We start from the raw sequence: 18,529 nt of genomic DNA on the forward strand, positions 1-18,529 counted from the left end.
GCTTAATTTGAGACATAAAAACATGTTGCTTGCTTTGTTGAGAAACTGCAGTTACCTTTGCTCCTGGGTTCACTGTAGGAGAGAAATTTCATCTTTAGAGTTGGTGAGGCATTAAACACCACTGTTTGTCACCAGTACTAGATGGAGGTCAGTCTGTGTAGGTGACACACTGACTGCCCTTTGAGGTGTTTCTGAGCAGTGTTATGACCTGAGCACTCAGTCTGGGCAGATGCCTCTGTGGATGAGAGGTGGTGGGCTCGGGGTACCCCAGGCAAGATTGAGTTCAGCAACTGAGAGGGAATTTAACAATTTACAGAGTTTAAAATTTTAGCACTTTTAGGTATCTCAGCAAATGAACTGAATGTTCCTTTTGTTCTGATGGGGTTTTGTCTGGAGCTTTCATTAATTACGAGGTGAAGTTCTGTTTGGACTGGGTCCAGGCGTGCTTCCTTTTTGTATAAGTGACTGGGTTTAAAAGTCATTTGAAACTTGCTTGGAGCACTTTGGACTTCATGTATTTTCTCAGCAGTTCTCAGAGAAGAAACTGGGCTTAGTAAGCTGATGAAATGCAACCAGATAATGGCCTGTGCTCAGACACCAGTGTTTCATATTTAAATGCCATGGGATCACAATATTACTTTCCTGAACTGGACTGATATGATGAAGAATCTTGTGATTGTATAGAATTGTGTTTCAATGAAAATATATAAAACCCAGTAGCTTGACAAATTTCCTACCTATTTAGGGAGTTTACAAAGAGTTTATGTATTGCCTTTCAAGGTGATAATAATTTTTTGTTCTTGGTGTGTAAAAGCTGCAGAGCATTCATAGGAGGAGAATTTTTCCAATAATCAGCTACTTGAATTTAAAATAGAAACATTTTTTAATAAAGAATAAAGGGAAACAGTATCCATTTCCATTTTACAAATGAAGAATAGATTATAAACCCCAGAGCTGTGTAGGTGTTTAACTCTTAGGGAACGAATGCTTAATTATCTTCATGGTCTGGGACTTAGACACTTTAATTTCTTTACTACCAAAAACAGTTCACCCAAAACTGTGATTAAAGGCTTAAGGAATGTATAGTTAACTCATAAAAATATGTACATAAATTTTGCTGATTCATTGCACTGTAAAGCACATCCTTATTTATTATTATAAATTAAACTCTAATGTAGCTCATGCAAAGTCTTAAATGAGTGCCATTCGTTTTCATTAGATAGCTCTTTAAAATCAATAATGTTTTCTTTAAGCAAAAGCTTTGGCTGTTACTAATTTAAATCTCATTAACTTTTGCCTTTTTTTTTCCTTAAGGTTCAATTGGAGCTACATTTTTCATTTAGATTTGGAGCTGCAGGCTATATGTAATTCCACTTAAAAACCCAAGGTAGAAAGGAATAATGTTGGGTTAACAGTAATTTAGAGAACTAAAAATTCAGAATATTTAGCATGCAGCCTACACTTGTCATTTAACAGTAAATGGTTTTCCCAGCATAAAGTTTGGAGATGCATGGGTGTTTGAGAAATCCTTTCCTAATTAATGTAAAGTTTGCAAAACCAGATTGAAAGTCACTCTTCTTGCACCATATTCTTTTGATTTATGTACATCTCTGTGCAGTGAAAATTTGTGAATATTCTTGAGACTCGGGGTTGTAACCCCACTCCCTTCTGTCCATGCCTCTGTTTGCATGTCTGTTGGTTTGGGTCTGGCAGGACACTGCTGTCATCCCTTCCATCCTTCAACATGTTATCTGTGCTCTCTGGAGTGCCAAGACTATTTTTAAATATATGCAAATAGAAGCAAAGAAGTGCAGGGGCCGTGATGCCTGCTGAGTAGATTTGTCTCTTTTAACAGGAGAAGCAGTTCAATAGCAACTGGGCTATTAGTGGTGCTTTTTGTTGTCTCAAGTTTGTAGCTCGTTAATGAGGTTGTATTTGCTTATCTTTCTTACTGAAGACACACTAATCAGTCCCAGGGAGAAGGAAAAAACAATCTAATTCTCATCATTCTGATGACATACTTTGGGATATTTGGTATTAAACAATAGCAAAAAATTGCATTGTAAAGGTTTGTGCAGCCCCAGGCAGTCGGAAGATGGAAAAATTAGTACAGCTTTTCAAAATAGTCATTGGCTGGAAGGGTTCTGGCACCATGTTATTCACTGTGCCTCAAAATTAACACATTACAAGCAGTGGTTATTTTCAATTATGTAAAAGAAGATGAGTCTTTGGAGAGATTAAAATGAGATTTGTAATGGCTTAGGAGAATTCTTAAAATTGACTATTTGACACAGCATGATTTCAGATTATGTGAAATCTGGCACGAGGATATTTATATTTCTGTTTGCAAAGATTCTGTTCAAAGTCATCATGATGGAAATATTTACAATGAAGACATAATAATGTCTTTAATATGCAAATCATTCTAATTGCATTTCTTACACTGTCAACCTCACAGTGAAATATCATTTATTTCACAAGTGACACATGAAGAAATATGATTACATTTGTGATACTCTTATTTTTAATAGAAATGCTGCAGACAGTCTTCATCTTTGAAGAACTTCTCTTTATCAGCAGTTCCCCTAACACAGTTTGTATGACGTCTGCATCTCTTTATTTCTGCTTCCAACACAGCCTCTCTCTGTTTTATTCTTCCTCCCCTCTCACAAAGAGGGTTTGCTGTAGGGACGTGCTCCCAGAAGTGTCAGCACCCTCTGCAGGGTGCAGAGGTTGTGGGGGAGTGCTGATCCCCGTGGGAGCTGGATGCCATCCACACCTCTGAGACTAGACCCTATATCTTATGAAAACAGGACTGATTTGTTGCCATTAAATTCTGGTTTAACCTTGATAAGAGCACTTGAAAAGTGCCTTTTTTTTTTTTTTTTTTCGTGCCCCAGGAACACGTGTTAGACTGTCAGACACCTCTCACTTCACTTCCCTGTCTGTAGCCCAAAATCCTTACCCTGAGGTCACAGGCCTCCTGTGTGCTTTTTCCCCTCTGGCTGGGAACAGTCATTTTCCTCTTCCTTCAGATGTGGAGCTGGACAGATGACAGTTCTGTCATCTCAACTGAAAAATCTGTCATTATGAACTGAAAGAATAATGCAGTCAAAACAATACTAAAATGGACTGGGTTGAGTTAAATAGAGCATTTTTAATTGGGAAGGCATCCACTCACAACACTCTGTGTCATAATTAATCCTCCCTCCCATCCTCAGCTTCCCCAATGGGGAATTTCCCTCTGATTTGTGGAATTCTACTTACATTTAGCAGGGGCAGCAAGGGAAGGATCAGGGACCAGGGCTCAGGAGAGCCCCAGCCAGGAGCCCTCCCTGAGCTGCTGAGAGGAGCGGGGCCAGCCTGCCCTCTCCAAGCAGGGATGGGAGTCCCCAGGCACTGAGCATTTGCAGCCCCTCAAACTCACTGAGGTAACTTCAGCTAGGCTTTGAAATGAGACCCCTCTTCATGAAGAAGATGGCTGGAAGAAGAAGATATCCTGCTTTGTATGTCCTCCCTAGTCACTGTAAGTTTTTTTCTGTTTGAGAATTTAAGTGCTGATTTTCCATGTTTCAAAGGATGGTGCCCTAAGTGGAAAACATAGTGTTTTCCTTTGGGGTGATCCCTACAGTGGCCAATCCAGATGCAGCCACCTCAGCACCTTGAACTTGTCCTCCAGCTGTTATGGCAGTCGATTCCTAAAACTGGGGCAGGAAATGATGGCTGGGGGTTAGGTCAAGAAACTGGGAGTGAGCAAGCAAGAAACATGACAGAAAATGAGCAGCCTCCACATTACCTACTGAGTGCTGGGTAACCAGTCAGTACCAGTGGAGGGACATCAATTAAACATGTTGCTCCAGTTATGTAATTTTTTCTGGTTTACAAGTAGCTCATGTGAAGGCTTTCATGGTGAATTCCCGAGTTGTCTTTTAGGGTTGTGCTGTGATGATTTAATAACAATGTGCTGATGGATGGTGGGGCTGCAGGACAGTGTCCCACCTGGAGGACGTGTTGACATCCAAAGAAAAGCCTTATGTGCCCAGGGCTCTCCAACTCCCCCCTCCCCGCATCCCAGACCTGAACTCCCATCCTTGCCGAGCCTCAGCCTGGAGCTCAAACATCTCCATCTCCCCATCCCTCTCGGGCTCTGCTCGGTGAAACAGGCAGCAGCTGCGTGTTTTTGCAGTTAGTTGGGGCCATTGAGGATGACAGGAGGCCCATGAATAAAACACAGACCTGTTTGTTTTGTGCCGTTCCAAGCAAATGATGTATTAGTAATGAAGTATTCGCAGTTTTGTTGCTTTTGCTTACTAATAAATGAAATGTTCCTGTTGCCAGGTTTTGTTTGTGGCTTATGAAGTAACAGGGAAATGTGAGGAAAAGGCTGTAAACTGGGCTGGTTTGAGGTCTGTCTGCATTCTGATAGTTCTCATTTAAAGACAGTCACTGCTGTGTGTCAGCTGGAAGGAGGGCCAGTTTCTGTGGAGCTTCAGTCAGTGTTGGCCCTGTTCTGAGTCTCCTGAGTAAAGGCTTTGGACAGTGACTGGAAAGAGGATGAAGTCCCTAGAAATGTGCCCGTGTGGGGAGCTGCAGTCCCAGTGATGACAAAATACCCCAGTGAGGGGCCATCAACAGGGCTGGAGCTGGGGAGGAGCCCCAGGAACCAGAAACAGGAGCCCCAGAGGGGACTGTGAGGAGTTGTTGTACAGGTGACAAGGCCTGCTCAGGGCCACCACTGACAACTCATCTGGAAGTGGGTTGGGACTTTGGGGGAACTGTCAGACCACAGCTGGGAGAGTTGCCACCACAGCCCCCTTTTCACTGTCTGTGTTTGAGAAATGGAAGTGGATGTGGTCCCATCAACATAGCACTTGTTTTCACTGTGGGATGTGGGACTGCTGGTGGACTCGGTGCTGCGGGAAGTTGCAATAGGCAGCTTTTAGAAAATGCAAAGGTGTAAAATTTGTACATGCAAAGGTGTTCCTAAGCAAATGAGCAATGCTGTGTTACAGAGCACAGCACTTCATTGCCAGTTGCAGCTTTACCTAGAGAGATGTGTCTGTAGCATAGGTAGCTCTTGTAATGGCTCATTTTTCAATCATCTTTCACTTTTCTTTCTTATGTGTAATTATAATGGCTTGGAAAGACGATAACTGTATGTTTGTTTATTTTAAATAGAAGCAAGCCTTAAGAACAATGTTTATTGTTTAAAAATATCTCATTTTGAAAGCACTTCATAATTCACCGTTTACAGGCATATTTTAATCAAATAGACCTCTAACATTTCTATTCATGGTTGTCTATAAAAACAAATGCTGTTTTGATTTGTGAATGTTCATTTTACTGAAATGGAGTTTGGTGTGTTCCAGTCAGGAGAGTGCCCTATTTAAATTCTGCTGAATACATGCAGATAATGAATTAAAATGAGAGGAGGAATTACAACCTAGGTTAGTGCATGGGTCACAACATTTTCAGACAGAGGTTCTCTTGTCATGCAAGTGGAAATGGTAATTGGCTCACTTAAGCTGAAATTATCTGTGCCAGACAACAGGAGGAATGGCAAGTATGTCTAGATATCCAAAGGTAAATGTGTAGAGGCAAAGCAAATGACCAAAGCTGGTTATTTGTTGCAAATGAATTCAAATAAACTTGACTTGTGTTCATGTGCATGTCCTGATTGAAAATTGTGCATTCTCTTTTTTTTGTTTGTTCGTTTTTGTTTTGTTTTTGTTTGTTTGTTGTTTTGTTGTTGTTGTTTGGTTGGTTGGTTTTTTGTTTTTGTTTTGTTTTTGTTTTTAATTTTTTAATGTTAGTGTGTTCATGCAGTAGTTCGCAGATATCCAAGGCCCTAAACATTCATCCTACCTGGTGTGTTTATGAAAGGGAACTAGTTTTGTAAAGCATTTGGTAATCCTCTGATGGACTGACTATATCATTGTAAGTTAGAAAAAAAATGATCAGTGGGTAGGGCAGAGCATGAGCGCACCCAGATATGGATACTTGTGTGAAAGGCTCCTTTTATGTGCCTGCAAATTGTGACCAGCGAGGGCTGTGCTGGTGATAGGGCCAAGTCACGGGGTCAGGTAGGTTGCGAGAGAACCCTGGAAGTCTGGAATGTGGGCTCCTGCTCGAAGGCCTGGCACAATGGCACAACTGCCTGTTCCAGTGAATAATTGCTTAAACCTTGCCCAAATACCATGGAGGTCATTCACAGGAATGACTTAGTCCTGCTTTCCTCGTGTGGTGGGGTGTGATACCCTCCCATGGCTCTTTTGGCAGTCTCCTCGCTCTCTTCTGTCGAGCAATCTCCCTCTGCCACAGGTGAGATGTGGTAAGAGCCCTTACAGCAGACCTGTGTTACTCAAGGATTCCCCTCTGCAGACAGTGGAAGAAGTCAATATAGCCTGGTGTATTCAGCTGGGAGTCTGTCTTCCTACCCTAATCCAAACTCGAGAGGACTATGCCCTCAAAGCAGATAATGCAATTCAAACTGTCCATATACTTGAAAAACAGATGAAAAATAAAGTAATCTTGAGCATGTGCACCAGTCTGTCTGCTCCACAGAGACTAGAAAGTTAATAGAGGTTCATTCCCTTTAATTTTTAATTCTTATTATTCACAGTTCTTTCCTATAACTCCCTTCTGGGAATAACAAGCAGTGGATATAGAGTTTTCTAATTGTGTGATTACTTGAGACTGCAACTGCCTGATCTGGGATCTAGTTGCCATTTACTTTACCTTCAGTAACTTTATTCAAAGGGACTAATGAAAAGAAACTCATCAATTATTGAGATGAATTCAGCTTTGTTCCCAAAGTTTGCATGGTGCTAAAGACATGAAAACAGGAGTGTGTGAAAGTCTCTGTGGTTGATGTGGTTGGCTGGAAAATATTAAAACCATCTTGGAGAGTGTCCTTAAAGAACTCATGTATATTTGACACCACTTAAAATATTAAATGCGTACACCTTCGGGTATAAAGTGTATTTTCAGTGTGTCGCTCCTTACCTGAAATCTTATTAGGATAAAAGTTTTATTTATAAATGCAATGGAATATTTTCAGTCTGTTTTACTCGTTAGTAGTATCAGTTACTATTCTTCCTTAGATATGGCTTCTTCTTTCTTTGTATCTCCTTTGTGTGAAGATAGTTCTGTGCACCAAAGAAGTATCAGAGATGTTGGGAAATCTCTGTGCTTTTCCATAATTCATTAATTCCCTTAGGAATCTGAAGATATAATAAAAATGGCATTATTCTTTGCACAACACGTTAGAAAAAGTTACTTTTTCCGCTATCTGGAGCTTGGAAAATGGAAGTATTTTTATTTACTAGACATACGGACAATGTGTTTAAAACAATTGGGATTCAGGTGGATTTCAGAACTGGATAAACAGCTAATTTACAGTCTTTGAGTTCATACCTGTGTTTGCATTGACTTCTTGGGTGCTTGAGTTGTTGTTCATTTATGGAATTTGAACTTTAGGATTTAAATAGGAGAGTATTGTTGCTTGATCACTCCAAGAAGCAGACATAATGTCAAATACCTGATCTGGCTCCCCCAGTCTAGAGCAGCATACCTTTTCTGCTTAAAATTATGTTCCCTTGCTAATTGGATAAAGGAAAAAGGAGATATGCAAATTTTGTTATTGCATGGCTGACTTTGAAGAAATAGAGATTAATTTATAGATCCTCAAACAAGAAGAAAAGTTTAGTGGTTTGGATACCTTGTTTGCCACAGATCATCCACTCGGCTTTACATCTGTGGAGTAAAGAGGGAGACTGGGCAGAGGAAGAAGTTTTGTCAATGATCTTTCCCACAACTCTTCCAAATCTGTTGCCCCATTGCAGGAGGAGAACTGGAGCAAGAAGGGCAAGGGCCAGGCAGAACCAGAGCAGCTGAGAAGCCAGGACAGACGGGGGCACATTCCTTGAACTTCACAAAATACATAAAATCATGAAGCCATGATTTCTTTATTGTTCATGTCCTGGCTCCACTGCTGTTGATTTTCAAGGTGCCTTTTGCATTGTTTTCTAGCATGGTGACACCTGTGCAGAATCAAGGCATTATACTGAATATTTAAAACCAAGCAGCTTTTATAAGTTCCAATTTCTGTACTGTTTACTTCAACACAGGCTCTTTAAAAACCTGCCAGATACTGAAGTGATTAGGAGATCAAGGTCACCAAACACTCATTTTTAAGGTAAATATGCTGCATTTTAAGCAGTTGCTTTAGTGCCCTCTCTCTCTGTGCTCAGCAGGACGATCTGCTCAACGCAAAGAGCACAGCTTTGGAAGGGCACTTCAGGTTCCATCTGTCTCCAAGAACATCTGACTTGGAAGAGGTAGCAAAGAATATGATGAGAACAGAGATTTTCTTTCCCTCACAGAATGTGTCTCAGAGCTCTCTGTCCCCAGCAAAATCTTAACCTGCCAGCTGCGATTTGCTCTTCTCTCCATCAGCAGGCGTTCCCAAAAGCCCCTGTGATGAGGTGCCACCTGAAAAGCTGCCTCTGACAAGTGCTACAGGATGAAATGCTCCTGTCCAGTCACTTCTACTGACACTGCTGCAGCATTTTTGTTCTTCAAGTATGATTTCTAAGTCTTGACCTCATTAATATGCCATCGCTCCTGGAAGCTGAGACTTTGTTCAGGGTTTTTTCTCTCCCTGGAGAATTCTGGTGATCTACTAGTATATTTTCTTTTGCATTTTCAATATAAGACTGAAATGCTCCTGGCTCCATATGCATATGTAATTCAGAGCAGAGCAATCCGTGGTTATTTGAACCTCTGGCAGTATATATTTACAGTGTGTTTGACCTCAAAGGAAATGATGAGTGTTCGACTGGAATATTTGACATTTGAGTTGGGTTGTTTAGCTGTATATCGAAAGAAAAGCTGGTCCAAAAAAATGAAGCAAGACTTAAAAGACTTTAAAACCTTTTGGTCTATCTTAGAGAAATTTGAAGCTTTGATCAAAATTTGGAAAAATATCAGGTAATGTATACAGATAACTAAATGCATTTTTCCTTATTTATGACCCAGATTTGGATAAATATTTACATGTTGCTAAATCTAAGTGGTTTTTTTGGCACTCATCAGCACTTGATCTAGGAATTTTGGAATATTTGCACTTTTACATGTCCTGAAAGTCCCAAACTTTTTCACCAGTAAGTTTGAATAGTCTGCTTCTTGCTAGAAAAAAATCAGAAAGTGGAGATCAGAGTATAGAAACTACAAAGTCTGTGGGTGATCCTCCTCTTAGTTGTTGTGTTTCTATAGTAAAATAATCTTGGTTCATTGCTGAAACAAGACATTACTGTGATAGAAATTAATTAGTTGGAGTTGTTAACAGGGTAGTAGGAGAACCAGACAAAATTCACCCGTCTTGTATCACGATAAACTTGGTTTTTTTCTCAGGATTGGTGGTTTTCTAATTGGTCTTATCTCCAACAGATACATTTTTGATTTACTGTATTTCTCAGGGAACGACTGTATGTATTTGTTTAAATTTTGAGCAGAGTTAGAGTCAAAACTGAAGGTCCACTTCACTCAAGGAAGGGTAAAATTGACTCACAGAAAAGAAACATCACGAACACGCTCCTCTGCTGCTGCAAAAGGGCTCCCTCCTCTCCCTCCTGAAGTACCACCAGCATGGACGACTCCTTCTCCCCTGTAAAACTGGGAAACTTGCTCTCTGTGTTGGAAATATCAGCTCAGATATCTTTAGTTAGAGTGGATTTTTATTAATAGCTGTCAGAGTGTACTTTGACCATCCAGTTTGTTAGGTCAGCTAAGCTGAGGGAGCTCCACACGCAAAGAGCTTACCCTGTTTTGGAGGTGACATCCACTGCTTTGAAGAGTGAGCAAAGTGGTCAGTGGACTGTTTTACTTGAAATGTGTTCTCTGACCAACAAACGAATCTCTGAACATTGGAGTATTTAAGGAGTACTCCAAAGGGAGGGGGTGGTTTCTGGCAGTTTTTAGGCGGTTCAGCTCCCTGACACGGCTCGTGGTGTGAGGAGCAGAGGACCACGTGCTGGGCTCTGCTGACTGTCAGGTCTCATGTGGCAGTGCCAGGCTGTGATGAGATGCTGGCAGGGTCTGCAAGCACCACAGCAGCATTAGCATAGCATAGCCAGAAATCCAAAGATTTAAAACCGATTGTGCATGGCAAGGCTGATCCAATACCCTGACCCTTGTGAAGATCACATCCAGCCAAAGCTGTTAAAGGTTTTACTGTGTTTGCTCTAATGCAGGACATGTTCCCTCTTCTCCAGAATCAAGATCTGAAAATACCAAGTTGCCAAATGTTCATGGGCTGTAACTGATTTCTCTCCTTTAAGAATCTAAAAAATTTGCATCCCTCTTTGGACATCCTTAATGGAGTACATCTATCATTCCTACATGTCTGCAAAGCCTGAGCATGATGAATATCAGTTCCTGGGCTCTGCTGTTCTACAGCTAATATGTACATAAAAATATAACTCTTATATTAGAGGAATAGTAGTTTTATTTCTGACTACGTACCTGCAGTCACAAGCATTGCTTGCTTTGTGGAGCAATAAATTTAATACATTAGCTAGTCTGTTTTTTTTTTTTAATTATTTATTTGTAGATGATTTCAATTTAAAATGAGATTTTCAGGTAACAAGGTAGGCAAACATGTTTAACAATGCCATGATATAAATTGCTGTAGGTGATAGATCCCTACAAAAATTATAACAGGCAGATTCGCTATGCAAAAAATTATTTATATGACAGCAATCAGAAAGACAAATTACTCAGAGACTATGTACATGCTCCTCCATAATTGCTCATAAATTATTATGGTTCATGTTAAAATGCATCTAGACTCCCTAGACAGTGAGATTTATTTAAAATAAGAGCAATGGGAAATTACCAAGAAATGTTGAGGAAGAAGATGCAGTACACACTTTGGGTGATTGCTGACATGAAAATATAGTAACGTACTGTCAGACAACTTACTGTCTAATTTCCTTAATAATTTTGAAACCTTCCTTTTCAGTTCACTGTCTCCTCAGGTTGCTTTAGCCTGGATAGATAACTGGGATGGGCTCAGTGGGGCTCCGCTGTGATTTACTGCTCTGTGTTTCCCAGCCCCTGGGGGACACACTGGGACTCTCTCCTGCACCCGTGCAGGGCTCTCGTGTACCTGAGCACTTTCATGTTCTACACAATAATGTGGAATTTAGTCACTTGGGGAGAAGTTATGCTAAGGTAGTGAGGACACTGATTGATGGGCAAACCTCTTTTCCTTAGGTACCTGGGCTAAAAATGGGACAGTTTTTTTCCATATTCTCTCAGTGTTCCAAATTAAAAAATAAAAAATAAAAAAAATTATTGTAAGCATCTAAAGTACACCCAGGATATACAGGATTTAATATGAATTGGCTTTCAGTCTGGAACTTACCAGGTGATTATGGGGTAGCAGAAAAATAGTGTCTATACATTTATTATGTAGTAAGTTCCTCTCTCTAATGCCATTATTTTTCTCTTCTTATCACCCTGATTATATTACATATTGAGAGCCAGCCCCCAAAAAAATGACAGCAAACTTTGTTCTGGATAATGGAGTGCTAAACTCCACCTAGGCAACTCCAGTCATTTGTAATGACAGCTTGGAGAATACTCCAAACGAACCTAACAATGCTCACGCTCCAGTGACTGACAGCACGGCAAGAGGAAAAATTCCAGCTTCCATGTGAGTGCAGGGAGCCTGACCTAGATTTTAGCCTCTACAGCTTCATAAGAGGAAACATTCTTGACTGTGTGTTTAACAAGAAAAAAAAAAAAAAAGGGTGAGGGGAAAAAGTCATCTCCTGTTTGATTAGTCTTTCTTCGATAATTAAGATTTAGTCAAGGCGGTCTGTGAGACTTCTCCCCTCCGCAGATGTCATCAACCCCATAATGAATGGTTGCTCCGTTCCCTGTGTGCTGTCCTCTGTAATTACCACCTCCTGACATGCTGCAGGGAGGGAGCTCTTGCAGGGGAGCAGCGGGGGCAGGCAGGGGCGATGGGCAGGCACAGCCTCCTGCACCTTCCCCTCTGCTGGGCTCCCTGTGTTGGGGTCAGCCTCGCTTGGGCTGCTGAAATTCTTCCATTTGGATGCTGTTAATGGGAAAAGGGTCTCCTCTGTAAATTTCCTTTTCTTTCATTTCTTCTTTGAGATGCTGGTGCTGTGCTGGGCTCAAGTCACTGTGCCCAGTGCCCACTGGATCCCTGGCCATGGCCAATGGAGCACCAGCACCACTGCCTTGTTCTCTGATGGGGGCACTTAGAGATAGGTTTTAGCTACTCTAGTGACCTGCTTATAAATAATCTTTCAAATGCCTTTCATGTATTCCACTTTAACAACTCAAATTTTGAAAATAAAACAGTAGAGAAGGGCACACTAGAAGGGAGAAGAATTTTTTAAATCGAAGTGGAAGATGAGGCAGATTGAATGACACTGAAGGATGATTTGAGCTGTGCTTCGACAAGTTGTTTGGTGTGGATGTGGGAGAAATTTTACTGGAATCAGAGGCATTTTCAGCTTCCAAAACTAGATTTCCATATTGGGTCAGTACCTAACTCCTAATTGTGACTCTGCTCTGTGAAATAAATGAAAAACTGGTGCCATTCTGCTTGACCCCCAAGCTTTCCATGTGTGTCTGAATGTCAGCCATTCTTTGCTGTGGTTTAACTTTGCTGAACCAGCACAGGTTTGAAAGCATTAGATGATGTGACAGGCTTTGATTGACACAAGATTGACAGGATTAATTAGTCTGGATCTGAATTCCAGTTCTGGGCACCCCTATTCATTTCAGCTTATGTCCCTACTTAGACTTTTGTGCCTTTGCTAAAGTGCAGGAGGAAGGATGCCTTTGAGAATATCTGTGTGTCCTGGAGAACAAGAGATGAGCCATCTGGAGGGCTCAGCGTTGCCTTCACATCCCTCATTGAGATAAGGTGACTGTCAGCTCTGCACTGCTCTTTAATTGTAAATCACACCAGCCTAAAGAGCAGGGCTTATAAAAAGCACAGAGCTTTTGTGAGGAAGCTCTGTATGAGGTACAATGATACCTGCTTGATGTAAAAGACTTCAGTCCATTCTATAAAATAATTCATGGTGTCAGAACCAGGCTTTAGCATAAAAGTGGATTGGACGGGGTTGTAGGACTGGGAGAACCAGCTCTGCTGCTGGTTGCCCATGTCTAACAATGATGCAGAGAGAGCCCAGTGTGGTGTTTTCTGTGGTCTTGACAAGGGCGTGTTCAAATTACAATGTGCAGCTTTGGTCACAGTGAAGGATGTTATAAACCCGGAGGGGATGTACTGAGAGCAAATACTTCTGTGCAGGATTTTCAATTAATTATTATCCAAACTTGTCCTGTTTTGTGTGGCACTAAGTGTGTGAGAGAGAACACAGAGAAAGCAGCGAGGAAAAGTAAAGTTGGTAAATTGCTGATGGCCTTTCAGTTGATGTCATTAACAGCAGCTGTTAAAAGCAAGAAACAATGAATTTTAATTTAAATCAGCGGGATCAAAATGAGAATGGAAATGAAAATTGAAGTTAACCAAAACTGTGTGTACATAACTTCAGGTGAAGGGTTTGGTTTGGGGACTTTCCTTGATGAAGAAAGAAGTCAGCTGGCACAAGCAGCTGCTCTGTTTGCACCTGCCTGCAGAGTAGGGCAGGAGCAGGTAAAACCTTCTGGGTAGAGGTGTTGTAAGACCTCCCTTTGCCTGCCAATACCCTCTTGACAGTAGGTACATAAATAACATAGGTTTGAACATTTGTTTTCCTTCCTCACCTGAGCTTATGCTAGTTTGGGGTTTTTTTACGAATAAAGTTTATTTTGCAATGAGATGTTACATGGAAGTTATGTATCAGAAAAGTATGAAAGTGGTCGGTGTCAACAGGTTTAAAATATGGTTCAGGTGCATGGCCCATGTGATCCCAGTACAGTTAAAGCTGATTTATGGCGATGGGAAAATTAAAACCTTCCATTTATCACGGATACTTTTGAACGATTGAAGAGAAGCCTGAAAAGATGTCAGACATAATTTAAAGGCCATAAAAACCGCTGAAAAAAGAGACTAGACCTGATATTCCACCACGTGTGGAAATTTTGGTTTGCTGCATTTTTTTAGGAAGTAAATTAAAAAATCATGGGAAGACTGAATGCTATTGAAGATGTATATAAACTGAAGAGTGTATAAGGATATCCAGCATTTATAGTTCGAGCGTTAATATTGTAAATGCAGAAGGGGCAAATTGAGCATTACTTGGTTGAATTTGAAGTAGCTGCATGAAGGGTAAAGATGTTCCACTTACTTGTAGCTGAATATGATCTATAAATGCTGAAAACTACATATTGAATCAAGTCTATTAATTTTAGGTAATGTGTTTGCCTATTGATGATCTGCTTTTGAATTATTTTTCTTTGGTTATATTCTTGGTTGACTTTCAAACTTACAATTTTCCCAGCAATTAGAAGGATTGAACTAGAAGGTCTCTGTTAATTGAGGGGGGAGTTACACATGGATACATATTCGTGTTCTAGGATTGTATTGTAGCTAAGACAATAATAAAGGGGGAAGAAATTGTAGGGAGAAGTAATCTTTTAACTGGCTGACATATGTTAATTTTACAAGTGAAATATTAAGAAAACAGTTTCAAAAGTTTTTGCTGAACAGAACATCAAAAGATCTCTTTTCTTGTTTGTACAACTGCTGTATTAATCTTGATTGCACAGGCAGCACGTAGTAATTGTATCCTGGTGTATGTAATGCACATCTCTGCAGTGTGAGTAGGCTGTAGAAAAGAAAAAAGTTCTGTGGAACTGCCTCGAAAAGAAAATGATAAATGTCACATCTGTTATTTTGGGGGGGGGGGGGGGGGGGGGGGGAGATTGCATAACGTAATCAGCAGAGGTGGATGGAAAAGTTTTAAGGGATAAGATTGACATCAGATGCCAATGTACATTTTCCTCCAACAAGGAAATCAAGATTTCAAGACTGGCTTACAGAGGCAAGTAGTTAAGGTGAAGCATTTAGTTTATTTAATAAAAAATTAGTGTTTTGGGGATGAAAGTAATGATATTCTAAAGAAGCGGAATTGAGCAGCAGGCTCAGTGTGTTCTATTTATTGCCTGCAAATTCACGGTTACATGTGATGGAAAAAGGCTTATGAAACCCTAATTGCCAATAGTTGCTTTACGTGTTTTGTATTGCCGTAAAACAAAGGTTCTTTGCTTTTAATGTATTGCATTGTATTTCTCAAGTGTCCTTTCATTATACTGAAAAATATCTCTGTGTCTAATATTTCTTTATTATTGTTTTGCTTTCAGTTGATGGTTGCATTGACTGGTCAGTGGATCTCAAGACATACATGGCTTTGGCAGGTGAACCAGTCCGAGTGAAATGTGCCCTTTTCTACAGCTATATCAGAACTAATTATAGCATGGCCCAAAGCACAGGTCTTAGGCTTATGTGGTACAAAAACAAAGGAGATTTAGAAGAACCCATTATATTTTCCGAAGTTAGGATGAGCAAGGATGAAGATTCCATATGGTTTCACTCAGTTGAGTTGCAAGACAGTGGTTTCTACACGTGTGTTCTAAGGTGGGTATTGTGTTAAAGTCTAAGTAAGAATGTATGGATTGTCTTGGTTAAAAACATATTTAATTTTAGCTATCAGGATCGAGATATTCATCCAGCTAATATATAATTCTTTTTTATTCTCATAATTATATATGTCACATAATGCTTTGTCTCAGAATTAATTTCCTATGTAATTATAGTTACCTTGTCCAATAGCTGTAATTAATGTGCTTTCACTTAATTACTTTTTTTTTTTAGTCCAACATTCATAAATTCTCAATTTACCATAAACCTTCAGAACTTGATACTTCTTAAATCATAAAGTATTTTGGTTAAGTAATGTTCTGTTTCAAATCCTCTGAGTTATTTGAGAGTTACAGTTTGAATTATTCTGATGGGGTTAGGCCATGGGGAGTTGCAGTTCTGTCTGGTTTTGAAGAAATGTGTATTTTAATATAGAGTTATGATTTGTCATAAATTTAAGCAGACCTCGTTTGGTAAGGCACCAAAATGCATGTCTCAGAAGTATTTTGGAACTGTTGGATGAGCCTTAAATTAAACATGTGCCGGAGCTCGTGATTTCCATCATGTGGATGTTGATGTCAGCTCTATGCCTAAAATGAGAAGATAAAAAAGGGAGAATTCTTTAAGAATGAATGAATAAATATTCCTTAAATGATCCAGTTCTGAATTAAAAGGAGTTTGCAGATACTTTATATAATTTGGTTTAAAACTGTTTAGTTTCAGAGAATGAAGCTTGCTTCATCATTCTCTGCTGTTCCACACCAAAATTAGACATGTTTGACGAATTTAATATCAAATATTGCAGCAAAATAACAGCACTGCTCAGAACCCAGGATTTGCTCTCTCTTCATCTCTACTGAGTTTCTGCCTTGTCTGAGCTGCCTCAGACCATTCTGACCCTGAGGAACGCTGCTGAAATCAAAGATTGTGCCGTGGGGCCTGGTGGTTCTACTGGGCACAGTGTCCCGTTTAAATATCAGATGCATTTGCCAAACTTACCAGTAAGTCTGTGTTGCAACTTTTGGAGTTATTCTTTTATTAGCTGCCCTGTCACAGGTTGGGTGTATGTCAGCTCCTTGATTTTGAAATGTTACAGTAAGATGGTGATTTACATATTTCAAGGGAGCTGTCCCTTTTTTATAAGAAGTCACTGTTGTGATAATCAAGTTACTAGTTTAATACTCTGAAAATTTTTAATACAAATCCTTTGTGAACAATGAAGAATTGATCTTGGATCAAATTCTGGGATATACTTTTTTCCGGGAAATTTCAAAACTCTGCTCATTTACATGACAAAGTAGTTTTGGTAATGATTGGGCAAGTTCTTGAATAATTCATGGCTTCTCCTCATTGTCAGCTAAAAACTATATGACATGCTTCTTGGAAGGCATTATACAGCAACAAGATCTTCCTTGTCAGTTATGCAGTTTCCCTGCTTTGACTAGAACTTTCCTATATAATTACAGATATTTTTGCCTTTTTCAGATTTATGTCAGAGTGCAGAATATTATGTGTGGTGGTTACAGATAAAAGACTATATTTTTTTCTTTGCTGAATTAATTTTTCTTCCAAAAACTGGGTAAGGTATCCTTGCTGTTACTGTTTATGAAACCCTAGGTTGCTTAAAATAGCTGAGGAAATAGCAATAGTAATTGATTTTAATTTCATTAAAATAGAGCTAGATGTAATGTTCTGAAATGATGATCACACTTTTGTGGGAGACTATCCACACCATTAACTGTGTAATTTCAGCCTTATTAATCCATTTTTTGGAGGGGGATAAGCAGATGTTTGCGTTTTAGTCATTAACCAGGATCACCTGCTTTATGAGAATTAAGAGGTCACAAATGAGAGCAGTAATTTTAGAATATTATTTCATTTTCTAGAAGCATTAACAATTTCAGTTACAAATGCTGTCTTTTGTAGACTGAGTGGACAGAGATGGGTAGATAGAACTTGATGCAGTGGAAATGTGTCCATCAGTGTGCAACACTGGGTTTTTCTCAAGAAAGAAGTTTTCATTTAGGTTCTGTAAGAGAAAATCAGGATCAATTCAATTCCAAATTGATGTCCTTCTAGCTACTCTCCAAGGATGGGTGAAGCCCTGGTACAATCCCCTGTGCTGTCCAAAGTGTTAAATCCCACATTTACATGTCCCAGTGGCCAGGCTGTGCTGAATTCCACCACTTCAAGTCCCTTGCCTTAGAACTGCTCTGTTTGTTGTTTGTACTTGTCTTTGCAAAACTGTGCAAAGTGAGATGCTTGGATGTGGTGCTAAGACTGAGGGGAGACAAGGGATCCTTGTCCCAGAAGCAGTTTGTGGCTTTAAAGAAAGGGTAGAGTCTGGAGCTGTGAAGATCTCTTATAAAAGGGACTTGAACACCAAGGCTTTTCAGTGAGTTATACATAAAGGATATCACAGCAATAGTGAGAGCTTTGCTAATTCACTCTCCCCCAATTTGTTACTTTTTTCCCAGTCAACACAACGTGACAGATAAAAAAACTGTATGGGGAAAATGTCAACTGCACTTTTCACTGAATTTCTTATTGTTGAATGTCTTCAAAATTCTATAAAAAAGACCAAACTTGTTTTCCAAGAACCTGCATTATCTGGTTGCTCACGTGTGCTTATAGGATCAAGGCATGAATATCAGTGAAGCAATTGGAAGGAAATTTTTAGAAGTCACTTGAAAAGGGTGGGTATGAGCAGGTGAAGGATAGGCTGATATGACAGTGATTTGGAGAAGGGTAAAAATTAAATGTGTCAGTAAATTCTTTCTTATACAGAATTGTCATTTCAATAATCATAATGTCTGTTTTGTAAAATAACCTGTAATACTGAATAAAATTAAGGAGTATTAGAGCAGCCATAATAAGAGGTTGCTTCTCCAGGCTGAAAAG

At 39.7% G+C, this 18,529-nt stretch overlaps 1 protein-coding gene across 7 annotated transcripts in view; it reads left to right on the forward strand.

Annotated features, from left to right (window-relative positions):
* IL1RAPL2 (interleukin 1 receptor accessory protein like 2) overlaps positions 1 to 18,529 on the forward strand; it is a 364,240-nt gene that overhangs the window by 175,093 nt on the left and 170,618 nt on the right. For all 7 annotated transcript variants that reach the window (XM_027898862.1, XM_027898854.1, XM_027898846.1 and 4 more), the window contains one exon: positions 15,352 to 15,625. In XM_027898862.1, coding sequence (XP_027754663.1) covers positions 15,352 to 15,625 — 274 coding nt within the window. The remainder of the gene's footprint in view (positions 1 to 15,351; positions 15,626 to 18,529) is intronic.

Source organism: Empidonax traillii, unplaced genomic scaffold, assembly GCF_003031625.1.
Source record: "Empidonax traillii isolate 1590-97213 ecotype Southwest subspecies unplaced genomic scaffold, ASM303162v1 scaffold20:size5563877, whole genome shotgun sequence".
Lineage (NCBI taxonomy): Eukaryota > Metazoa > Chordata > Aves > Passeriformes > Tyrannidae > Empidonax > Empidonax traillii.